General features: G+C 40.7%; 2 protein-coding genes and 2 long non-coding RNA genes across 7 annotated transcripts in view; 2 read left to right on the top strand and 2 right to left on the bottom strand.

The window, feature by feature from the left end:
- Positions 1–26,993, top strand: part of lipt2 (lipoyl(octanoyl) transferase 2) — a 447,804-nt gene that overhangs the window by 307,962 nt on the left and 112,849 nt on the right. The gene's annotated exons all lie outside the window — the stretch shown is intronic.
- Positions 1–26,993, bottom strand: part of cog6 (component of oligomeric golgi complex 6) — a 204,723-nt gene that overhangs the window by 177,368 nt on the left and 362 nt on the right. The window contains 1 exon segment of the mRNA XM_022242307.2: positions 10,575–10,718. Within this exon segment, the coding sequence (XP_022097999.2) occupies positions 10,575–10,718 (144 nt within the window).
- Positions 940–21,627, top strand: LOC147796781 (uncharacterized). Its single transcript, XR_015427716.1, has 3 exons — positions 940–1,211; positions 20,623–20,795; positions 21,195–21,627. It is a non-coding gene; the product is annotated as an uncharacterized LOC147796781 (long non-coding RNA).
- Positions 17,805–26,993, bottom strand: LOC110983224 (uncharacterized). 4 transcript variants are annotated; one of them, XR_015427714.1, is made up of 5 exons: positions 22,470–26,993; positions 21,634–21,809; positions 21,122–21,269; positions 20,597–20,719; positions 17,805–20,308 (listed from the first exon to the last, which is right to left on the bottom strand). It is a non-coding gene; the product is annotated as an uncharacterized LOC110983224 (long non-coding RNA). The 4 variants fall into 4 exon arrangements; XR_002598689.2 differs by having other exon boundaries at positions 21,634–26,993; XR_015427715.1 differs by having other exon boundaries at positions 21,135–21,269; positions 21,634–26,993.

Genomic DNA, 26,993 nt, shown 5'->3' with positions numbered 1-26,993 from the left:
TGGAGCGCTTTTGTCTCCGATGGTAATCTGCTCACTCTCAATGCCCCAAACCTTGGTATACGGTTTCAAAACAAGGCTGGATTATCACCGCTTTTGAGAAAGAAAAAGTCAGTAATGCCCAGCAGCCTAGCCTAGTCTTTTGTTCAGAGTACAATCTTTTGTTACAGGGCCCTGTTTCCTTTTTCCGAGTTCGGAGACCCCGGCCACCCATATAAACCGTATGTCTCCGATCCCGGAAGTGGTTAATTTAACTAATCTGCAAAGCAAGTCTTCTTCTTATTACAACTTAGGCAGCAGAGTACGCAGTTGGACTTAATGTGACCAATTTTGTTGTCGCTCTAGTGCCCAAGTTAGATTTATACTCTATGTACTGGAGCTTTTGTCCACAGTCGTCGTAATAGCAGCATTTGTAATCTTCGATCAAACCGCGACAAACGTCTGTGTCTATAAAACGGTCTGGGTCAAATCGGCCACGCTTCTAATCCTCTTGGCTGGAGTGATAAAGCCATTCGTAAATCGTGACTTTGATGGGATCATTGCATAACTTGCACATACACTTCTGTCTGCCATGCACCCACCTGTTATTATGATGTCTCTCTATATCTTTATTAAGACATTCATTGCACCCAAAATTAATAGTACCACTTAATCTAACTCTAAAATTAGAAAGGTCTTTTACTTTTTGACAACGATTACACATTTTATTCTCCATCTTTCTACTTTTATATAAGTTTCCAAAATAAATCTCATTTTTATTTGAGCATATAATTTACCGGCGGCCGAGTATTTACAACTAATTTACTAAATTTACAACTACGTACATGCTGTTTCAATCGATCGTGTTCTTTATAGGGCACAACATCATTTTCATAAAGCATTTGATCAAAAGACGATTTATCTTTGCAGTAAAATATAGCTGCCCACGCTGTATTACTCCTAAAGTCTTTTAAAATGGCATTGTATTTTTGTGTAAGAAGCCAGCACGAGTGCAAGTAATGTCTACCACTGAAAGCCATTTTGCTCAAGGCACATGTACTGCTTCCTTTGGATTTTTTTCTATACTTTATAATCTGATCTGAGGTGCAGTCATCGATAATAAAAAGCGTATTTACTCCATCAAAAACTTTTTGGTATAGATCGATCGCTTAATTTAATTCGAACAGGTCGCACATATAAACGTTGTCGTCTGCGTAGATCCATAGCCGCTCTAGGTAAGTTTTGTTCTTAAATAACGTGGGACAAATAATTACTACTGCTCCAAAAGTAAATTTATACTCAGTCTCTAAAAGATCCAAAATCCACTGTGTCTTCCCGCTGCACGTATCGCCTATGACTAAAGCGCAGTGAGGTGATTTAAACATTTGGTTCATTTATTTTAAACCAGTTTTTTTTTTTTAACTCTACTTAATACACTAAGCTCTTGAAATTCCTGTCCTCCCGTTAATCGCACATCCATCACCAAAAACATGTACATCGTCAAAGACCCTGCAGTCTCTGCCTGCATGTCGCTCCATTTCTATAGATATGTCACCGCCGCCACTGAGAGGCCTACCCGATCCGTGCGCAGAATTATCATCTGAACTTCTAAAATTGAGCCAGAGTCCGTACTTGTCTATTAGATAATCAGCCATGTCTACTCTGGTTAAATTTATGTCTTTGACTACCGATCGAGCCGATTCAGTTTCCAAGTCACCGAAGAAGTTGGTATTCGAAAAGTCCCTGTGAATACAGCTGATTCGGCTTGCCTTCGACCGTGACTACAATTTTAGTTATGTGTGGGTTGTAAAATCTTTGATGGTTTTTAACCGCCAGACCTTTGAACAAAATCAAAAAGCATTTCAAACTTTTAATCGTCTGATCTATGCTAATGTTCCATAACGTGTCTGATTTATTAACTGCTTGTTTCTTCCACGAGTGTATCCTGTCAAATAAATAATACACCAGCCCTTTATGTTTCTGCCGGATACTCATTGCCAGGTCTCGGTTTGTGACGACTTCGCATTCTAAAGTCATGTCTGAAATCAAATATTCCGCTGATGTATCTGCTGAATTGACAACTTTATCATGAGAGTTAAAAGTTAACTGATACGTCAAAGGCTCTTTAGCTTTATCTTTGCCGTTGTTCGCAGCTTTGTTTTTGTCGCCCGCCCCGAGACGTAACTTTGCGACGTTTTCTCGTTCTAGACCAAAGTAAGCCATATTTTTAGTCTGCGGCAGAGGCAATCAATTATCCTTAAAATTGTGAAACAAGTCTGCATCTCTTTAACTGACGATTTTGTTTCCCTTAAAGCTGACGTTGATTTTTTTATCAAATTTCTTGCCACATTATTATACACAGTTTGATTATCGTCTGATGCTCCATCTAGGTCCAACTTGAAGGCCAGTTTCACGGTGCCGGGTACGATTACGTCATCAATGCCTAAAGCGGGAAATTTTACAGTCAACGTGTTACCTGCAGCTATTGTGCTCGGATTATGCGTGTTGGTTAATTTGTGTCTTTCGCCTTTGATCGCGCGAGGTACTTTGAGCCTGCGACTCGGGTTTAGTTTTTTAGTGTATTGTTGCGACATTTTCTTAATATATATGATTTTTATTTATACAATTTTTATTTCTATGATTTTTAAATCTTACTTCTTACTGGAAAATTTTAAACAAGAAAGAAAACCAGATGAACGATGTACCCACTGCAAAGAACATTTCTTCGTATTCAATTAATTTATTTCGCTTACAAGTTACAAAACGTTTCATTCTGGATATCTAGAAGCATATCGGCGCAATGATCCACATCCGCACGCATGTCGCCAAGCATTTGCTCGATATTGCTTACGTCAGCTTTCAGTTCACTCAATTGATGATCCATTCTTTTGAAATAAAGTAAGTTAAACTTACTTAACTGTACCGGTAAACCAAAAAAAACACCACAGCAGTTCCACCTAGAGTCCATACTTATTCTCTCACCTTTTGATCTTCAGAAGGTACGTAGAAATCGGATAACTTTGGCTCTGGAGGCAACGGCAACACCTGTTTACCCGTCAATTCACTGTAAGTTCACAAGGCTTCGTCCACGTTTACAAATGTGTGTTGGCTAATACGCTCTTGCTTCATGCATTCGTTTAGAAAGTCTAACGTGTACGTGATTTTGCTCCAAGCTTGTTTTGCTTGAGCCAGTTGTTTTAACGCTAGGTCGTGACATTTGCGTTCTTCGTCGACTTTACTTTGTGTAAAAATTCTAAACAAAAAATTACTGCCAGTGAAAGCTAAAGCGTTTACTATACATGTAGCTCCTCCTACCATCATTAAAACACTCGCCATTTTTAAAAATATACCGTTTATAAATTCAATGAACCAAGGAAAAGAAGAAACTTTTAAAAACTGGAAAGGTGAAAGCGCCGTCGACCATTTACAAGAAAAAACCTGCGCAGACAAGTCAAGTATTAAAAACTGGTTAAAAAAGCAGGCTATTTGGCAAATTTATTTACCTGCACCCGATTACGTGCTGAGACCTACAATGTTGCAAACCGAATATGTTAGTCCGAATGAAGCGCATCAATTATTTTATACTTGCCTTGGAACCGAGTAAATCGTAAAACTTTTAAATATGCCTTAACCGTAGTAGACGTTGGTTTGCAGTACAAAAAAGCAGAACCGTTGACCAGTAAAACTGCTGATCAAGCGTTAGAAGCTATGAAACAAATTTATAAAAGGTCGCCCTTGACTTGACCCAAGTTAATTAACCTGACGTAGAGTGGAGTTGCTCCCATGGGGATCCAATTTTTTCTAATTACGTAATTAAAAAACTTTTCGGCCAAATGCGAAAACCTCCTTTTAATTTGTCTCTCTGCAGATGCTGAACAGCCTAGTTTAGTCACCTTTAACAAGGGGACTTCTCTAATTCTTTTCCAGAGCCTGCCTCCAGCCAAGTCCCTTGGGGATTGTATGTAAATATCTAAGCCACGTGCTGATAATGGTTATTGACAAACCAAGTGCCTGGGCAAACCTGGGCCTGTCTTATATCAATGGTCGGTCTCTCTGATGTGTCTTTGAGCTGTCTAGACAGCTGTCTGAGTAGTTTCACTGCGTTGGGGGGTGTCAAATTTTTGTTGATTGTGGTGGGACCCCCCCCTTTGACTGGAAAAAGGGTACCGTGACCATACTCTGTCCTTTTTTGTGCAGGTCTTTTTATTTGTAGGCACTTGGGGACACCCTCTGATCAATTTAAAGGCCAGTAGAAGGGAATGTGGATTTGGGAAAAGGGTTATAATGACGGAATCTCAATTGTATCATGTTCGAGCATTAACCCTAAAATGTAGGCCCTGTGCAGCGGAGGGCGTAGACTCGGGGTCAGAATTTAAAGGCGAGTTTAAAAAGGCGTTTGCTAAGAAAGGCGTTTCGGTGCAAGTAGGTGAACCAGGCATTCATAGGTCACAGGGAATCAAAGAACAGTTTAATAGGACTTTGGCCGAGCATTTATTCGGTCATCAATACGCGCAGGAAATGTTAAATGTAGGCGTTCGTAACGTACATGTAGAATGGGTAGAGCATTTACCTCAAGTAATAAAATTGCTAAACAAGGAAAAAACGTGTTTAATCGATAAAGAACCCGCAGAAGCTGTCAAATTAGACCGAGTGAAACAAACACATGCAGCACCCCCAAAAGCGAGTGAGCCAGAACTTCCTCCAGGCGTGGTCGTGCGTTACCTTTATTACCCGGGTGAGAAGGAAGGTGGGACCGTCAGAAGGGCAACAGATCCCGTTTGGTTTGTAGACATTTACCAAATTGAAAAACACACTAGCCAATTTAAACGAGTCCGGTGCAAACGGGTAAAAACGGGGCCTACTTTGTACTATCTGTTAAACAGGCCAAACAGAAGTTTCATCAAAGAAGAGCTTCAAGTAGTGCCCGAGGATACTGAATTACTGCCCGAGACAGCTTAGCTTTTTAGGCTTAACTGCACAAAAACTGAATTAAGGGCCTTTTCTTTATCTTTAAAATCTGAGTTATACACCCAGTGATAGATGAATGATGATTGTTCTTTTGTCTAGGACCTAAATGCCTTGTAACGCTTGCTTGGCGCGCTCTAGGTCAGTCACCTTAAACTCGCGAATTAATGATTGACAGTGCCCGTAAGCCAACGTATCTATGCCGTTTGGTAATATGTAACGCTTAGTGTCTAGCGGTGAAAGACTCAGCTTATTTTGTGTGATGGTGTACACTTGATGTTTATCTGATCTAAATAACTGCTGATTAACATGTTGCACCCCTTCAAATAGGCAGCTTTTATACCCTTCATGCGACAACCGTTTCTCGGTTACGACTTTAGTGACGCCTTTTGCCTTCTTTAAATTTTGATCTTCCGTTAAAATCGAATACATTTTTTGCCTAATGCAGACGACTTCTAAAATAACCTTACCCCCGAATTCCTCTTTCATTTTACCGATTACTTTTTTGTTTTTGGGGTCGAAAAGTTTATGGTCGGGCAGGTAATTAATAAAGTCAAATAGCTCACGTTTGTTATTCAAGTAGCCGTTTAAATCGCCAGTTTGAATTTCGACCAACAAAGAGTCCGTGTAAAGTAAATTTGCTTTATTACCAAAATTAATTTTTTTATTTGTTATAATAGAAATCATACATTAAGGTCTTAGACAAATCAGATTTGGCCAATTTGCGCAATTCGGTATTTTTATCAATATAACTTTTCATCCACGGGGCCTGTTTACACGATATTACACGGAGCACCTCTTTTAACGTACTTTTGCAACGTTCGGTAATGAACTACATATTTATGTTTAGTGCCTAAAGTCGCGACAAGTTTATCTACAGAAGTTACTTGCTCACCTTTGTCGATTAATTTTTGTTGGTAGTTTGAAAACCATTCATTGGGAACTACATGTACTAAGTTCTCAGGCGCCAGTGGGAAGTCGTTGTGTGATGAATGAAGGTCTTGCGGATAGTCCAAAGTGACCTCAAACATGTACCCCCGCAAATCTAAAGTGGGTTCCGGCGAAAGTTTAAAAATGAAATCAGGAGTAAACTTGTCTAAGTTTCCAACACACTGGAATTCACCCACAGGTAATGATTGTGACATGGCCCAGCCGTACAGGTTATTCGCGTCCAGGTAAAGAATATGCCGATTCTGGCTTTTTTGGATCGTAGTATGGTTATTTGGGATTGTTCGCCTTGGCATAGCGCTTGGCACCCATGTTCGAGATACCGCCTCGTTTAGCCCTTTTTAAGAACAGGTGCTTATCAATGTTTATCAATAGTTCCAATTTTATGCCCAAGTGCTTTAACAGAGTGTCCCACAATGACAATGATGACAATGATATCTGACCTTAAGGAATCTGTTAATTGGCTTTGTGCATGTCATACAGAGCAGTTCTCTGAAACCAGAACTATAAGCAGCTTGATCGCCTTTGGTCTTTGGCTCGTTTGGAATTGGGCACTGGCAATGCAATTCTTTTATCTTGCCAGATAAGCTTTTCACAAATCCAGTAGCGACTGCAATTTTCGTAAATTTTTTGTAACTCGCGCGACCAGGTTAGGTCTGTACGTCTTTTGACTCGTGCATTTACCGTCGCATCTAACGACTGTGTAAGAATAGCCGCAGGGTTTGTGGATCTGGGTCTTAACCGTGTTTGGTGAAGTCGGAGGAAGGTGCTCTAAAACCGACTCAAAATCTGCGTAAATGACAAAAGGTGCATCTTGTTTGTTTTTGTAATTTTCAAACTGGAAAATGTTTTTGCCGTTGACGGGTAATTCGACTTTACAGGGTGCTGCGTCTAACCCTTGGCAATCTATTTTGTGCCTGCTTAACTTTTCTTCTGTTTGAAAGAGCGACATGCAATTAAAGCACCAGTATTTCTTACTTTTTTGTTTATAAATGTCACCAGTCAACCGGGAAAAGTTTTGATCCAACAGTAATGACTCTTTTCACCTTGGGTAAAATAAAGTAAATTTAACAGTTCACCTATGCCCTTAGTTTTGTAAAGTATGTAAACGCCATCTTTTTTGTCGTAACCAAATATGTTGATTGTATTTTGTGATTTGATTCGTGGAATTTGCAAAATGGGCACTGGAAAGCTTATGTTTGTGAAATTTAGGTCATCTGCTTCTGTGTAAGTCGAGGTGCGCTCCTTTTGCATTCTAAAAAATGAATTGACTTTCATTTGGCTTTTGACGTAGTCTCTATTGTCTCTATTTATATATAGGTTTTTAAAATTTTTCTCATTTTTTTAAAAGCTCTGGCGGTTATGTTCATCGTTAGTTATTTTTATATATCTCCACAATAAATCTCATTTTTTCTCAGAGCTTCAGTGCAAAAAGAATTTTTCCGGGAAGTAGGAGACGCAAGTTCGGCCGGGCAAGTCGAGACTTGTGGCAGGAGCGAAAAAGAGGGGAATTCCCTTTTTTCTTTGAGAGTCACAAGTTGTTTACACTAGGGTCAAAGGTCAAGGTGGGTGAAGAGGAAGCGCCGGGGTCAAAGGTCAAGGTGGGTGAAGTGGGAAACCCTGGCACGGATGTGAATGGGCCTGTGGGCGGTGAAGCGTGGAAGCAGAGTGGAAAAGGGGATTGAGCCAGAACCTGCTTCTACCTACTACTTCTCCTCACCAAAAGAGACAATACAAATGTGATGCTGGATGACTGAAACCACAAAGTATGCAGCCACTGTTGTGGAAATGATTGTCTGCTTTCATCTTATGAGGGTTGTGGGAACATTCTGAACAAATTAGCCAGAATACCGCGGTGTTGAATTTCCATACTGAATTAGTCGGTATTCCAGTATTCATGGATTGTTAGTCGGTATTGTTCGGTATTGAAAAAAAAGCGCGGTATTTGGTAATACCGAAATACCGCCCAAGCCAAGTTTACATATAACACCATTTAACACCAAACTTTTTTGGCGCAGAAAGCTAGGTTATGCTATATTCGAGTAGTAAAGTGGTCCTTTGGTACATCTTATAACAGGTTAGTTTGGCATCTTCTTACCACCTCCTTATTGCAGTTTTTAGCCTCAATGTGCAGACCATCCTTTGACAGGATAGAGTGAGCATATTGGACTGATCATACTTACAAGTAACTTACTTTCCTACAAGCTGATCACTTTTATGCATGATGTCATGTGTAATGTACATGTACAAGAGAATGTTGTCAAATGTAAAGTCCTTCCTATGATCGCAGTTAACCACTACCAGCCGGGGACTCCGAAATCAGAGCCGTATGCTTTATATGGGTGGCTGGGGTCTCCGAACTCGGACAAAGGAAACAGGGCCCTGTAACAAAAGACCGTACTCCGAACGAAAGACCAGGCTGCTGGGCATTACCGGCATTTTTCACTCTCAAAAGTGGTGATAGTCCAGCATTATTTTGAAACCGTACACCAGGATTTGGGGCATTGAGAGCAAGCGGATTACCACCGGGGACAAAAGCACTCCACCACCGCAGCGATAAGCCACACCGCACCGCTGCACGCTAATCTGGTCCCTATGGGAAAGAGGTCAGCAGTGCACTGAGCCAGGTTCGTGAACAAAAGACAGTTGTATATCACTGCACAATCTGGGGTCTGTTTAAAAGGCTGCAGGCCTGGCTGAAATACTCGGGCGTCAATAAAGGTCACCTGTCAACTTAGAGTAGTGCCTAAAGATTACTTCGTTCAGCTATAAACGACTGTTAAATGGAATGATGAATTTTTAAAGGATTTTGAAAACGGAAAAAATGATAGTTATGCAGGCCCATCATCAACGTTGAAAAATGCCCGGCACGAAGTGGTTAATGCACTACAGTACATGTACAGTGTAGATTCACGTTACAGCGCTCCCAACGGGACTGAATTGCATTGAGCATAATATTACCGCACAGCGCTACCGGTACAACAGACTGGACATGCAACATGAACAATGCACATGTATAGTACACATACATGAACAGATATCTATGTTGTGTATGTGCATTATGTGTACATGTACCAGCAGATGTATAATTGTACACAAGTGTAGAACTGGTTGCATGCGTTGATTAGAACTTGGCATTTAGTATTAATTCATTTTGTTGCAAATGTGAGATGCAAGGTCTACAATTGCCACACTTTGCAAAACAAAATTACATGTACATGCAGTACAGATACGTGAATTTTGAAGATTCAAATAAAACAGTCGAGTAAATTATGAAGGAATTTGTGGAGTTCGTTTTTAATTCTTAAAAACAACTACGCGTACATACATGTATATCATTTCCCAAGCTGCTAATACATGTATTCAGCCAACTTACAATTCATCTTGGACTTGTGATTAAAAAATCTCTCTGCTGTTAAATGCATAACAATTAACATCCAGATGGATATTTTGCTTGTTTGTATGAACATCAAGAATCGGGAAAACTTGTCAACCTTACCCATCTCTCTGAACATCATTACAAATAACGTTGAGGAAAAGCACAAGTACACATGTCATTGTATGCCAGTTTGTGTCAAGTTGGCAATCTCACAATGGTTAACATGTGCTCGCGATTGCACTGGGCGGAAGTGAGCTTCTAGGCTTCATTCAAGGCAGTACCCAATGCCGCAAGTGCATGGTGTGGCTGAGAAGTGCGAAATCAGTAATTTTTTACAAGATGGTAACTCAAAATTAAAATGAATATACAACTATGCAGCACTTGTGATGGAGGCTAGTTACTGGGTACTTGTCACTTTTAGTTTGATTTTTGCAATGCTGTAAAACTGTAAAACATGCAACGTATATGTACATTTTAGATTTGAAATCAAGCCACTAATGGCAATGGGTTTCGCGAACAGCTTAGCAGACATGAACCATAGTAATGTTGTATGCTTATACATGTAGGTCCAGCACAACACACCTGCAGTGCATGACATCAAGTCTATGGAGGGTATTCGGGTCAAGCTTACGGACGGCCGGGTGCGTGTCGAATCGCTTGTACTGCTGGTGTCCGGCGCAGAGGACAGCCAATTGCGGTGGCCACGCAGTACGGTTTTGTCAATTTTCAAAGAATCTGACTGTCCAAGGTAAAAGAGCATTGTAACCAGAATCATTTCACATGTTCAATATGGTTCTCTGGGTCTAAAATAGTGAGCATTATATCCCCAAAAGTGTTATAAACAGGGCAGCTATAACCACAGATAAATGTACACAGTGAATGAGTGTGCAGTTGAGGAAATGAAAAAAGAGCTTTACATCGGCAAGAGCATTGTATTAGGGAAAACTACATGTATAATGGGAATCTACTGTATATGAAACTTGATATGTTATTGGGGGTTAAGGCCGGTCAGTTTTAACCATGTTGGAAAGGCGAGTCAGCCGTAATTGTTTATTACTACATTAGCAATGAGTGAAATACACTGTACTGTACATGTACTGCTGAACTAGTAAACTGAGCTTGTGATTAGACCTAAAGCAGTTTGTTGGAAATAAATCTCCGCAGTGGCAGTTGTGGCAACAGGCAAAAAGTGTCCACTGTGTCCATTCCATCCTCTATGGCCAATGTGCACCCAACTAATTGTACAATACCAATGAATGATTTTGAATAATTATACTCTTACAGAAGAAAAACAAAATTACTGTACCTCTTTCATTTTTTTGAATGCTTGTGCAAAATCTTCACTTATTGCAAGACTTCGTCGTTCAATGTCACCACGCAGATTCCGACGGCTCCTCAAGGTGTTCTTGCCAAAAAATGCTGACAATACCTTTAACGCTTCCAAAATATCCTACAAACAGATCATAATTTAGTTATTAAGAAAATGAAATCACAGAAAGTGTAGGACCACATCAAGAACTTCTTACACATGTATGAATGCACCATTTACATGTATGTACCGCTACATGTAGGACATTCAGTTTTTCTACTTGAAATATACAGTTTACGGTTATCATTCGTTACTTGTAAAGTTCAAATGCAGTCGCTGAAAATGAAAGTCTTTGAGCAGTTACAGTAAATGATAATGAAAATTCCAATGACAGTCAACACTTAGATTGACAGACATCTGATATCAGTGCCTACTGACCCAAACAAGTGTCAAAAACTTAGATTTGTCAGTCTGATTGGAGTTAATCCTGGTATGGCAGGTTCCACAAAATATACAAGTATAAGCCATTCGGCTTGGGCGGCACTTCAGGCTCTGAGTGGAATCGCGGTTCCAAAGAAAATCAGAATCAGCGGCTCCGCTTTTGTGAAGAACCGCATATCTACCATCAGCGGTTCCACCTTCAAAGAGCCAATTCCAAACATCAAATCCAAGTCTAAGTCCACCTAAGGCAGGCCTACCGTGCCTGTGAGTGACAACTCCAAACATTAAATCCAAGTCACCACTCCAGCCTACATGTACCTACCACACCCTTGTGTAGTGACATTGTACATGTACATACATGTACATCATGCACAGGGTACAATGCCTGTGTGTTAAGGTGCACGTGTTTGCAGTTTCAGTGGCAGTGCAGTTTCTGCTTTCCAGTTAAATAGTGTGGCGTTCAGAGCACACCATCCAATCAAAAGTGGCTTTGTTTGTCCACTTGATGATCTCTTTGGCCTTATATGGAACACAACAGCATGGCTATGAGGCAGCTGGTATGCAGAATACTGGAATAAATATACACAACCAAAATTGAATGAAGGGAGAATTTGGCAGTGTCATGCTCAAGGAATACAGTATGTTGCATGTTTACTGTTGATCTTCTGTGAATACTTACCACATCTTTACATACATGTATTCATCCTGAGTAGCAACAACACATACCGTCTGCTGATTTTAGATGTCTGGGAGTGCAGCAACTGCCAAGAGAACCCGATTCGCAAGTAAAGAGGCCACTGGACTGTCTGATCTTGTATTCTGAATAATGTTCACCTTGTTGTGTCATGTACCTTGCATAATTTTCTCTTTTAAGTTTTTTTTTTTTTCAGCTATTCCAGCGAGGGTCCTGGTTCTCAACTTCTCACTTGATAAGCAATAGCGCAGAGCCAGTTCCATGCATGGACCTGATTCCATGCATGGACACGGGCAGTGGTACCGCTTACAAGATAGCAGACATACATGTATGGTCGTTTCGAGTTTATATTTACAGGTACATATGAGAGCCAACTGTGGACGAATACCTAGTGCCTACCATGACCAGTTTATACATGGTCCATGGCCATTTACGATGTGTTTGTACATGTTCAACAAGTACACATGATCCGGTCCATACATCACATGCTACGACAATTTCATTTGTATATGGCATGTATGGGTAAAATTACTACTTAGGCAACGGTGAACTGATTGTTGTTCTGATTGGATTATTAACCCCTTCCGGCCGGGAAACGGCAACAGTCGCGCCTGGAGAAAAGTCTTATTACCAGGAGATTGCTGTAGCACCATACCACACATGCAACTGTTATTCAGTGTACATCTGTAATTAATGAGACCTTTGCACTGAATGGAAATTTGGGGCAACCTGGAGAGTTGGTTGATCCCCTGATACTCGGTAAATGAGACTTTTTTTCGTCAGGACACCCCACTGTCTTTGATTGAATACCCTGGGTAATCTCCGTGGAGCATCGCTTGAGGCGCGGAGCACGAACGATGAATACAGGCCATTGACATGGTGTGCATGCCATTGTTTACTGTCCTGCTGGGCTGGGAACACGTGGGCAGCACCCTAGCTGGGTATATATTTGCTTGGCCACTTCCCGGCCCTTCAGCTGCATTACACGATGTCTTCAAGTGAAGAGAACTTTGACGGTGACTAGTGGTTCAGCTTTCACATCGGAATCTGAACATAGTTCAGAAATTGAAACTAGTGACAGCGATTCTAACAGGCAACCACCATTAGCGAGGCCTCCCAAGAAGGCCAAGACTTTGTCCATTCAATGGAAGGCTGATGGCAACTTCTCCTGCCAACACAGCTTTCAAGGCACAGCAGGTGTTCAAGTTGAAGAACTAGACGAGAACAGCACTCCTCTCGATATCTTCAAGCAGTTCTTCACCCCAGAGCTGAATGCACATTGCCAACAAGACAACCGCTATGCCGCTGAACACCCGAAAAGTCAATCAGATGCAAGTCCAAGTCACACGCGAAGCTAGTTTGACACAACACCAGACGAGATGTCAGTGTTCCTGTCCATGACTTTCATCATGGAACTGACGCCGAAACTCAACTTGAAGTCCACTGGACGAAAGACTCAATACTTGAGACTCCATTTTTTCCTAACACCATGCCATGCGACAGATTTATGGACTTGCTGTCCTATCTGCATTTCGTCAATAACAGCCGTGCAGAGGCGACCAATCGACTATACAATCTCTGCACGGTGGTAGAAGAACTGGCCGAGAAGTTCAAGTCCATCTACATTCCGTCTAGCAAGATTACTACTGATGAGTCCCTTTGGAAATTCAAAGGGAGACTGAAGTTCAAGCAGTACAACCCAAAGAAGTATCGAGTCTACCACAGCACGGGAGTTGCCGTTGGATACACCTGGAACTTCAAGGTTTACACCTGTCAAGACCAGACTGTTGAATTGGCAAGTACGAAAATCGTACTTGACTTGAATGCCGATCTTCTTGGCAAAGGGTACACCATTTTCCTGGACAGCTGGTTCAGCAGCCCAGATCTGTACCTGAAACTACATGACCAGAAGATGAACGTCATCAGGACGATATGACAAAATCGTCAAGACATGCCCAAGGACTTGTTCTCCTTGAAACTCGAGAGAGGTGATGTTGTTCACCTCTCCAGCGACAAAGGCTTGCTCGCCTTGGTCTGGCGAGACAAAAAAGATGTCCGTATGTTGTCAAGGATGCATACAGCCGAGATGACCAACACTGGCAAGCGGAACCATGATGGCATCACTTTGGAGAAACCCAAGTGTGTACTCGACAACAACAAGGGGATGAAGGGTGTGGACATTGCAGACCAGCTGGCATCATCACACCGTTCAGTCAGGAAATCAAGCAAATGGTTCTTATTTTTGCTTGATGTTGCTCTTGTAAACTCTTATCTTGTGTGTAAGGAAATTGGTGGTACTGACATACAGCTGGTGTGATGTTTGTTCTAGAAATGGTAAAAGAAAAGAGACTAAATTTATGAGAGAAATGTGGGAAGTTCCACTTTGCGCTGCTCTTTGTTTCAAGTTTATCACACTTGAATCAATTGCTTATTTAGGCCAAGTTTCCTTTATTCCAAGATATTGTAAATGAAATAGTACATGAAATTTTAGGGCAACTCCTTCAAGGTTTATTTTACTTGAATCAATTACTTATGCATGCACAGGACATTTTCTTTCCTTTATCGGCTACGTTTTTTACAAAAGTTTTCTCTAAATTCAAGACATTGTGTAATGCAACTACTCTCCTTTCCCCCCCCCCTTTTTTTAATGTAAGGGTGTAGAAAGTGTACATAGAATTAAAGATATAAGAAAACAAAAAAAGAAATGACAAGTCATCAAGAGAAGAAGCAATGTGAGAAAAATTTTTCTGGTGTTCATCTTGTGTCTGTATATTTTATAATTATGGGGAAGATTATTTGGGAAAAATAATGTTCATGGGATGGTTCCAAGGTTACAGTACGTTGCATTTGAAAGTTAGCGCTGTGAAAAGGAATGGGAAATAAAGCGAAAGGAATCCACATTCGCATTTTGCATTTTGACCACAACTTTTCCCCCTTGAGAATTTGCAGCGAATCGGATGCAAAAGGGGCGAATGAGGTGTGAAAACAGTGCAAAATCGTGTAAAAACAGTGTGCATCTTTTGTGAACACAGCGTGAAACATTTGTCTGCGTGGGGATTAGATTTGATTTCTTCATGTTGACATGGAACCCCAATTGTGTGGTCATGGTCAGTGTTTCCTGGAGGGCATCGTTGGCTTTCGTTTTCGTGCATGCCAGTCCTCGAGATATTGGAAAACTGCGACATTGTTCCTGTGAAGCACTGCCCCCACGGCCTTTACAATTCATGTAAAGACCCAACGAGAAGTTAACAGACCGAAAAGGAGTACTGTGAATTCATATGTCACTCCCTTCTTTTGGAATCTAAGGAACTGGTAATGTTGAGGATGAATGCGCACATGAAGATATGCATCTTTGAGACTGAAGGATGTGGCCCAAGATCGTATCTGGATTGAATCGAGGATCGCATTGCGTGGTTTTAGGTTTAGGATAGGCCGCCATGCTGTGATGTCCCTTTTGAGTGTCAGAAAAGGTTGACAGGAAACCTGACGATCTGTCTCCCGATGGAACTATATGAGTTGCAGTCTTGGTGAAGAGGGACTCAATTTCTACTTCCAAGGCTGGGTGTTTTGCCGGGTGGGTTGTGATTTTGGTTTGATAAATGATGGTGTCTGATGGGGGAAGGGGATGCTTGTGAATTCCAGAAGGTTGCGGAACTGAATTGGAACACCCACCGGTTGGAGACGGTCCGGTACCAGGACCTCTGGAAACACGGAAGGCAGCTGCCCACGGGTCCAGGAGTAGGGGTCACCAAGGCTCTGGAAAGTCAGCGGTGCCAACCCCCAGAGAACTAGGCCCTCTCAAGGCAAAACAGTGTAACTTGATTTTTGGAGCAGCTGCATTGGTCAGAGGTATGTGCCATTGTTTCTGTATTGACTGAAGCGGAAACGCAACAGCAAAAAGGCCTGGCTTGGGAGGACCTTGCAGGGTGTCCAGAAAGAGACCGGAGAGGCTTCAATTTGCAAGGTTTTGTCTTTTGGAAGTAAAGTAAATTGTATGAAACTTCTGTTCCGCAATGCCTTTGCAGCGTCATCGAGGGCTGTTTACTGTACAGCACTACTGCATGTGGCCGGTGCGACTGGACAACGCCATGACTTGACAATGGTTGTGTGTACAAGATCTAAATCAGCACATGCTTTCATGCACTGCATCGTAGAGGTACACGGAAGTCATGAATATGCATCCCACGTGTATGACGTACTGAGTGTGTACAGTGTGTGTATACGCATTACGTTACTATGACTATGCAGTACTGATTTTTCTGATTGGTCACTGGTACTTGTTACACTAGCAATGTCACGGCTGTGATTTTGTGTTGGGTTCGCACGCTATGGGTTGCGCTACACCAAATACACGCCCGTAGAAAACATTGCAAAATCAGACCGAAACAGCGCTCCCTGTTGACTCTTGGAAAGAGGTTGGCCTCCGTTTTTTTCACTGGAAATTCAAGATTGTGGCCAGAAGATCATTTTTCATTTCAATTTTATGGGGGTTTGCCATGATTCTTTTTCATTTGCCTTTCCCCGAAGATACATGTACCTCCAAAATAGTAGTAACACTTGGCGCTCAGCTCTGAATGTAGCCGCCTGCTACTTTTGAAAGAAATACCCCGAACTGGAAATTATCAGTCCCTAATTTGGGATTTATAGAAATATTTTTATGATCCCTCCTGATGATGGCGTGTCTTATTGTAAAATCCCCGCACAACCATTTGGTGGAATGCACCTCAAGGGTACTGGACACAGTCGAGAACGAACATGTAGTGTATGTACATACTTTGTACATTTTGTCGGGCGCGGCGTACATGTACATGCACTTGTACATACATGTATGTGCGTGTACATGTGCATACTGCATAAAACATACATGTACATAAACTGTTCATAAAGATTTGTTTTTTTCTGTCTCCGATTGTGAATCAAATAAACCATTTCAGCAGGTAACCACTTTGTGTGTTTAATTTGCTTGAGTAGAGTTATACTCATGAATATTCTGGAAATTTACAATTCCCATGGCCATTTATGATTACTCATCAACAATTAAACAGTCAGCACCGAGTGCACACTGTTATGCATGATGTTGGAGCAGAAAACACTAGTGCCAAAAAGAATGTTGAAATTTGGGGGAAGACGCGGACTAGTGAAAATGCTGCTCATGGACTAGTAAAAAGCCATCACTACTGGTCCGGCTGGCAAGTGAAAACAAAAGTTACGCGCAAACCCTGTCCATGATGCACGATGTCATATGTACCCTGCGCGTGCTGGATCAGAAAACAATGTACACACCGTTGCTATCCTTGCTCGCTCTGATGCTACATTGTTGGCTTTGTTAATTCCACCACTTTGTATACAGTTTCACAGTCTTTCGGCAATTCTATGATTCGGTGTGGTAACTTCAACACTCCATGTGCCATTTTCTACTTTCAATTAATCTATTTCATCGCTGAGCTGGTCATTTTCACCATTTCATTAGTCTGACAATATCATAATTCAATATTTGGAAATACATGCACATTGTGTAACTGGACAGTTTCATTGTGTATTATGCATTTTATCTTCCTGCCCTGCAAACTCATTTTTAATTTCATATGCCTACTTTATTTGATATTTCATGAAAACATTATTTTCTGCGAGCTCAAACTTGGAAGTTATGATTTATGTGGGCCCTCACCTCCAGTGTAAACAAAGTAACATTAATTCTTCTCGAGAATTGAAATTTTGGTATCAAATCGAAGGTAAGCATTGGTCTTTTCAAAACCGTAAGACTTCCGTTAAATCTGATGCATTACAGATACATGCACTGCATGATCTTGATTACCTAAATCGTGTCACACTTTAGGGCTGAAAAGGTCGATTCAACATTCTGCCCTGGCTGTAGAGTGAATAATCACAAAAGTTAGTTTTGCCCACAAAAGTTGGAAATATACAGAATTTTTCAGCTGCATCCAGGAAATTAAGCCATCGTACGTGTATCCATCTCTTCTCACAACTCAAAAATGGAAAAATAAATCCTGTCTTTCCCAGGAAAGACAGGATCCCGTCTTCACAAAACACCTGCTTTACATTCCCAACATGTGGAAAGAAAGTTTTGTGGTTTTCACAAGTTCCCTTTGCATTTCGCTATTGCAGTGGTGAAAACAGGCGCGCAATATTGCTTGATGCATGGAAGCAAGGTTTCCGCTGGTTCCCGCTGCGCCGCGCCACTGCCAAAAAGGTGTGATGGTAACGCAGCAACCAGCCCATGCATTAAAATAGGATTGTGCAATTCACCATACACCCACACAAAACTCTATGTGGCTTCACATAGAAAAATGATGTCACAGGAAGTACAAGTTACATGTACGTGTACTTCCCAGAACTTGATTAGTTGGATATACAAAATGTATCTATCTTTTTGTGTTCACAAATTTAATTCGAGGTTACATGTATGTTGCTTGATCAGCCCGAGGCACGACATGACCTCACTACGGTTTTCATTGGTGTCCGTGGGAGATAACGTTAAACAGGCATTGGATGGAATTTCAGGCTATTCATGGTGAAAGACAGCAATAGGTGGAAAAGCTTGCGGTTGCACCATGCGAAGGAATATATATAAACTGGCAAAGAATATATGTAAACTGGCACTGTTAGAAAATGATACCAGCCAACATCTACTCAGGTCATTTGCAAGAGAATGAGCCATATGGACAACATTCGACCGTACAATGAACAGTCGTGCCGCGTGCTAGCTACGTGTTTACATGTGGCATGAGTGTCAAGGGCCGACAGCGGATCTTGCTACGGTACAGTCCGTTGAGTTCATGAGCGAGGAGTTTACACTCCAGACCTAAACGGGGGTATTCAATCGCTCATTTTGTTGGTAACTGATGCGCTAATTCCTGGCTATCTATCACATTACTCTTTTAGTACACGTCGACAGTTAATCTGCTGTTTTCACACCTTCCATGGTGGGAAGCTGAACCGGTGTACCGTTATAAATAACAATAGGACCACAAGCTACCAAGAAGTTGACGTGAAAATGCTGTGAAACTGCCGTGAGCTAATCCGCTCCCAAACTGACCAACCTTCCGCCGTGAAAACGGGCTTACATTGCTTTGAAAAAAATTTCACGGTGATTTAATGGTGAAACTGCATTTTCACGGTGTTGAAAGTTCATAGCGTCAAGGGGAGAGCTTCAAGATGCTTTCTGGCTCCTTCAGACTGAAGAAAGAAGGCACATAAAGTGTTGCTCCATCGACAGGAAGTCATGAGTGTTGTGTACGCAAATTGTCGAGACAGTAAAAGGTCCTAAACAGTATATCAGTGGTAATGGTAGTGCCAACCTCGCAGCCCCGGACAAGATATTCAGACAGCAGGAGCATGAAGGATGTGGCACACACATCAAATCTGGAGGCTCAGTCAGCTTTCTTGAGGACAGTCTCCAGTTTCTGTTTGGCACGGCCAGCAAACAGACTATGGGATGAGCTGGATGCACTTTCGTCTGCAAGCACCTTATCTTTATGTATTAATGTCACGTGAATTGTCACCTGATGATCATGAGATCATAACGAGTTCAAGGTTCGACTATAACATTTCGCTTTTCTAATTATCTGCAAAATTTCATTCCGATGGAATATGTGTATTTGTTATTCAGGAAATACGTGACTTCACAAACTTGTTATTAGACTATCAGTTGCAACGAACAATGAATAGTTATTTCAAATGCTAATGATTAATTCAATCACTGCGTACTTTCTTGCCTTATCCCTGGCGAAAATATGATTGAATGTAGGGAAATTATCAGTCAGGTAACACAAGACGTGGAATAGCATCAAGTAAGGGCGCACTTCAGTTTTCTTGTAAGGGGTTTGATTGCCGGGAAGAATCTCTGCAATAGGGTGTACGGCTTTGTAACCGTGACGATGTAAAATCATCTTAACACCAGAGGATATGGGACTGTTAGAGCCATCGGTATACACAAACTAAGAGACGTCGATTCCAAAGACAGAAGAAAAATAATGCAAACAGCAATTTCACACAATTCTTTCAAAAGTGCTTATTTCATATCAACAGTAACTGGACAAATTATTACTTTTAACAACTGTATTTGCGAGCGTACAGCACCACAAACTCAGATTAAGTGTATGTTAAGAAATACATGTATACTCAAAATATTGAACAATGAAAGCGGCCTTGTTCAAGTTATGTTACAGAATGTTAAAGTGTCCTTAATATTTATAAAAGAAAAGGGAAAAACTGCCTTAGGGCATTTCACTATTGTACATTATATAAATACCGGTAATTTTTTTATGCCCTAGATAGTTAAGAAACATGGGAAGAGTTTTAAAATATCAGCAACTTGTGACCGTTGAAACTTTGCATAATGCTCCAAAACCTGTGTTCACATTTTCTGCAGAAATCTTGAACAAAATAGGCCAGGGACATGTACAGATACATCTATCTCATGTCCTAGTGGTTGCTGTTTGTTGCAGATGATCATGTTATTTTGATGAAGTCCTTCTGTAGAACAGTCTTGGTACGAATTGCATTTCCATCGACAACACCTACTTGGTGAAAGACTTCCTTCGTGTATGTGCTGGTAAACATTTTTCAGTGTCATCTAGAAAAAAAAGGAAAATATTAATTCATTGTGTGTCAGTTACATGTTGATGCATGGAAAAAAGGTGTAGGAACTTTCAACACTTTTGATATCACTTGGCTATGAGTAGGAACTCGTTCTTATTCCTCAATGGCTACAATGGGGGACTGGACACATGGATGTTGATCAATGAGTGATTTACATTAGTACATGCATGGGTCCCCCTCCTCTCTTTGCTTCATGACTGCATTAATCAGAACTGGCAGTCTGTTTGTATGTCAGTTCAACAGTAGGCCTTTTCACCATTACCTGTGAATTTCCTTGCTTCGTTGTAGGCCTACAGCAGCTTCCCTTATCACTGGTAGCTGTGCATCTGATCTACATGTAACTGCAACGACATTCAATTCCTAAAATGGAGATCTGTGGCTTTCACTTCAGCAGCAGCATAAAGGATGCCCATATACAAGAAACAGATAAGGAAATTGGAACATTCAGCTTATATCAACAAGTAAATCATAAAAAACCATGAACCAGTAATACTATGGGTTTGTTGGGGGGAATAACAATGAAATATGCACTTGGAGTGTTTTGAAAAGATGAAAGAAAAATCTACTTTTATGATTTGGGGTATACATTTTTGTGAAGTGTATCATACAAAAACCGCCAACTCCTTTCTGTTCTGAAGATTTGCAGAGACTTCAAATGACATGGGGACCAATTGAAAACTTTGGGATGTTTTAAAGGCTGATAACTTTGCACTATTCTTCTGAAACCAGTTTGAACAATTTCTGCAGTTGTCTTTCGATAAATGTTAGCTGTTACAAGTATACATACAAGTAAATCTCACTTCCTGATGGTTGCAGTCTTGCTACAAGTAGTTTTATAAAGCTGTTCTTATCCTTTTCAGGATCAGTCCTGCTTTGACTGCACTCAATCATAACGGGGACATCCAAAACGTGTGAAGACCGTCCTCATGTCTGTGCTGATGAACATGTGTATCATTGCAAAAGAAAAACATTCATTACAAGTGCAGCAGTTCATGTGTTGATGCATGGGAAAACTTGTGTCAAAACTTGAACACAAATATAGCGTACATGTGCACATATGTTCATTGGCATAGCAACGTTGTGTTCTCACTAAATGGGGGGTACAGGAGACCTGAATGTTTAAGTGGAGGACCATGCGCATGGATGTCGATGGATGAACCATTTATGATGGTGGTACATGGATGTACCCCCCCTCCCACGCACATACATTGTACACACAAACTTTAATTCATGACTGCATTAATCAGAACTGGCAATCTGTCTGTATGTCAATGCAACAGTAGGCATTTTCACCATCACCTGTTAATTTCCTTGCTTTGTTCTACAGCAGCTTCCTTTATCACTGGTACCCATGCCTCTGACATCTACAAGTAACTGTAGTTACATGTACATGTACGTTGAATTCCAATGCTAAGAACTAACATGGAGAACAGATTTATCTGTAGCTTTCACTCCAGCAGTAGTAAAAAGGACACCTACATGTATACACAAGAAAGAAAACAAAGATATTCAATTATTTCGTGTAATCAGCTTACGCTACGTTAATTGACATGTATAAAGAATCATAGGTCTACATTTGATTTCGAATTCATACATTTTTGGATATTTACATATGTATCGTAAACCCGTAATGACAAGGTTTGTTCTCGGGGGCATAGTTATGAAATACGGTATGGACCGTGAGGGACTTTAGTCAGTTCGATTTCTACATTCAGCGCAATTGTAAAACTTGCACATGTACATGTATTGCATATGTGCTCCATCCTGATTTGACATGCCTTTGAATAAAATCCATCACTCTAAAACCATTGAATAATGTACACAGGAGGGAGTTGATGAATATGTGCAAGTTGATCACTGGATTGTGCTGAACACGTAGGACTTACTAATCACTGTTAATCGCCTTTTTCATTGTTCATCATTTGGACATACATGTAAGCTAAGGTGTGCATATTGAAATTTTAAAAAGGCCATTTGTAGAGTTCAACTTTCTTGGGATATGTCATGTACGTGTATGTCAGAGCAAATTCAGAGCTAATTTGAGTGAGCTTTCTTCCCCTAACATCACTGTCCAGACTTAGCACAGAAAGTGCAGACAAAAACTTGCAATTGAGAATGTTTTGTAATACATATACCTTTGCCTACCAGACCCAGTTCCAGCACTTCATCCATCCAGCTTCCAAACCCACCTGCCCGCCGCACTACGTGTAGCTGTTGGGCTCGGTGCACCCTTGCCAACGATCACTGTGATCATGCATGCTTATTAGGTGTCAACAACTCCAGCATTTTGCATGAATTTGGTTTCAGTTCAGCTTTCATAGAATTACCTTTCGAATCTTCCAATCAAGAAAAATCCATTCAGACATGTAAGAACTCAATCGGTATATTTTTGGGTCCGGGAAGTCCCAAGAGATCCTGAACACATGGGCCCGTCTAAATTATTGTCCGTATCAAATCCATGTATTGACGCGAGACCACGCAAATGGTCTATACATGCACCATGGAGGAATAAAACAAGCACGGATGATTTATGTCGAGAATCAAAATTGGTTGAGGCCTGAAACATGAAATCTCAGAGTTCATTCCCCTCGATATATTTTGCACGATTTTTTTCACAACCTTCTAGCCAAATTATTTAGGTCTTCCTGCATTAAGACTGTGCGACAATGCTCACATCGGCCATAATGCTCCATGCATCGACCGATCGCGTACAGGGTGTATGTACAAAGTCAATGGGTTTCAAAATGTGTACAAAGTCAATGGAAGAAATTAAATCTTCAAAATTAAATGATAAATCTAATTATGAGGTCAAACTGACGTCATTCCTCTATGGCCCTCTATGCTGTATGGTCTTTGCTTGGACCAAGTTTCTTTTGTGGAGTGGCCAAAGAGCATGCCATTCTGGCAGTTGAAAAACGTGTACAAACATGTGGGGAAAAATTAAATATTCAAAATTCTATAATAAATCAGGTGATGTCATCATGATGATGTCATGATTCGGCATACATCCTTGGAAGGTAGTCTAACAATGTGCCAGGTTTGAGGTAAATCGGCCCGATCAAAAGTGGTGTATAGAACGACCCTGTGTTATGTCAATAGGAAAAATTTGAAAAAGAAGAAGAAATGAAATTTAAGAAAATAAAATAAAAAGAAAAAAACATGTAAGAAAAACAGTATCTATTTCGGCCAGAGACCGGAGGATTAGGACCTAAAATTTTCCTTGTTATTCAAGCAGAATCTTGTATTAACAGTGCTCTTATTAACAAGGTTCAACTGTACTGTATACTAAATTTTCTTTGTTGCTGAGAGAAGTTTTGGAATCAAGTGATCTTGTACACGTACAAATATTTGACTTAAAACTTGGTGCAAATTGTGTTTTAAATGACCAAAGTCACTGCCCCATTATACACATTACTTTACCTGCTGGCAGAATGAGGGTTAGAATGCTTTTTTGTTCAAAACGTTATACATGTAAGTGTGATCACCTTAAAATTGTCATACATGTACATGTGTAAATGTACCTAAACCACCACCCAAGGACATGAACTGAAGGATGGTCTGTGAAGATGTGTTATGCAATGTAGGTCATTCTATAATTCAGGGTCCAAGTGTGACATTTTATGTCCCTGTTATACCTAAACAGTGTAATTTGACATGGAACATATTAATGAAATTGATTTCAAACTACATGTACAAGTATTTTTATTTGTTTGGAAGGTAATTTGCATCAATTCATCTTCCTTGGAAATTACAGAATGTGTCCTGAACTTACAAAAAACATGTCAGATGTGACTGGAACATAATTAAAAACTGGACCTCTGAGCTATGCAAAATAATGACGTCATCTTTCTTTGCAGGCCTCTATTTACAGAATGATACATGTTTGTCCAATTCCATTGAAACTTGGCACAGACACAAATTATGATGCTCTATATGTCAATGAAGACTGCAGTGATGTCATGATGATGCGATCACCTCATTTCAGATGATGACCAGTTATTTCATACCGCTACTAAAGGTGCTTTTCTTTTGGACTTTCACACTTTCTTTGATCTGATTGACCTGAGACGGGATACAAACTGCAGAACTGATGCCTATTCCTCCGAGGAGCCTTAACTTGAATCCCATCGAAAACATTTTCAAACTTGTTGGAGAGAAACAAAAGAAGGATGCCATCACACATCACGTTTTATTCCCAGAACTATCAAAAGTTTCAAGCCCGAGTCATTGCAACCATGTTCCATATGTTCCATTCCCTTGGAAATTATCAATAGGACAATAGAATATATGGACTCCAAAATATCCACTTTGTTAACCAATGGTGGCAACATGTTACAGTATTAGGGAGACTGAGCTCTTAAGGCCTTTTCCAACTGCACCATATCTCGGGGGTGGCCCTGGGGTGATGAGGGGGTGAAAATCTGCTACGTTTCCCACTTGAAATTCTCACCTCCAGATCACCACATTTTTAGCAGGAACTTTATATAGAAATTGGACTGACGTAAAAATGGAACCTGTAGGCCTTCGTCATGGCAATACATCTTTCCTTTAGTTCACTGAAGGCAATAGCATGAAATCCACTCAAATTTTCTGTAGAAAACCTCTCTATAGTGAAACCTTAAATCCGATTTATGAAGTGAGATGCGAGTCAAGTAACATGCCTCAATTGCGAGCAAGACAAATGTAAATGCATTTGAATGTCAGTTGATGGATTGGGATAAGCGATAGGAGACGACGTGACAGACAGCTGAACCAAAGAAGGGGATAAACATAAGGTTCTAAAGAAGACATTTTCTAAAGAATCGAAATGACAACTCATGCCTGTGTCACTTGATTACAGGGTATGTTCTGCTCTCGTTGTGGTTTGTATGCAAATTTTCCGATTAGCCTGTGCTCATAGTGACCCTTGTGCCATTGTTCACCCCAGGGCGAACTCACCCCCCGACCCGTTTCCCACTCACCTGCTCGCCCCGGGGAAAGCATCTCGCCCCGCAGATAAAATTTCGACCAGGTTTTGTCAGACTGTTTTTTAACCCTAACCCTCCCAAATCCTCCAAAATCCTTTTCTGCTAAGTGGAGGAATCTGGAGGATTCAGGGTGTATGGCAAAAGTGCATGGCTGATTTTGAAGGATTCTACACATGAAGGTCGTGGATTTGACCTTATGTTGTTTGTGCTTAGTCAAGCACAAATTCAGCCTGATGTTTGAATCAACTAAACAGCTCAAGAGTGCCATTCACACTGCCTTAACATAATGACAGGATTTGCCAGATGATTTTGAAGGATTTGGGCAGTTAGGCACACCTCAAAATGACATTTTCAAGAAATTTTGGAGGATTTTAGCTGAATGCAATGTTTTCATACTGAAAATCTGAGGATTTCATAGGATTCAAAATGATTCCTAGTAAAAAGGACTAGGGGGTTAGGGTTAAAGTCCACCTGCTGACATACATGTATTATACAAAGGCTTGCAATGTACATGTAGATACATGTACTGCAAAAATGACCAGGCCAGACAAATCTAAATTTCAGCTTCCCCACAGTAGGCTTGCAGTTGCATGCAGGTACACTAGGCCAACCGTCACGAATGCACGCCCCAGCCTAGACTTGAAATCAAGTCGGTAATTGGCTGGGTGTAGTTCACCTTCCTCGTGAAGCATAAGCGGTGCGGTTCGGCAAGCAGTTTATTAATACAAGGGAACCATCAGTGCAACCTCACCTGTTGCCTGCCATGGGGCTCCAAAGTTGGTTGATTTTACACTATTTTCAATGGAGCTTGAATTGGTTCCTTGCAACCTGAGGAGAAGTGACCACATGACCTTGTGACCTCAGGGTCATGAGTTATGCTGTAGGCACTTCCAGGGTGTAGCATTTGTAAAGTGGGTGATATCTTACATACAGTGTAGGTGGTAAATAAAAATAAAGTTCTGTAGTGTCTTAAGTAAAGCTGTAACGTCCGTAACGTAACATCCGTAACAATTTATGTAACATCTGTAACGCGTGTTAGTCTATTTCTAATTATCATAATTAAAACAGTCTTACTCTATAAGTTAACCCATGGCAAGTTGGCGGTAAATATGTGGTATGATGAAAGTCAGTCAATTTATTTCATTGTAGCTAAAAAGAGTGCATACATTGTTACGGACGTTACATAGTTCAGTGGAAAAATGGCACCGGAAGTTAGGCCCAATTACGCATATTGGACTTCGCTGATGAGATATAATTTTGTTCTTTTTCCATTTATCTGAAGCTTGCTTTCTTATACCCAATATCTCAAATAACAATCCCACGCCCCTTTTAAAGAGATAAATGAAGAATTTTTAGGACATTCTTTATTTTCTTCATTATTTTTTGATACGTCTACCGTTTGTCGCATTTCGACATACCCATATTCAGAGAACAATATAATTAGTAAAACGCACATTCCGAGGTAAAATCTTTTCAGATTAATTAAGTATAGGTATACCCCTAACCAAACATAGTGGAGAAAAAAACTATACAATCAATTTTGAATTTTGGCATTTATGTCACAGTTGGCGTGGAATTGCCCATGGGGCGATGTGGAAATGGGGCGAAGTGACTGTAAACCTGTAGGACTGTAGTGTAGGGTACAAAAATACTAGGCAGCTGCCAGAATTGTTAATGAAGGAAATTTTAGTG

Source organism: Acanthaster planci, linkage group LG14 (assembly GCF_054643075.1).
Source record: "Acanthaster planci isolate LZ-2023a linkage group LG14, COTS_SCS, whole genome shotgun sequence".
In the NCBI taxonomy this organism is placed as follows: Eukaryota; Metazoa; Echinodermata; class Asteroidea; order Valvatida; family Acanthasteridae; genus Acanthaster; species Acanthaster planci.
The sequence above is the reverse complement of the archived record's forward strand: the minus strand, read 5'-3'. Positions and strand labels throughout refer to the sequence as shown.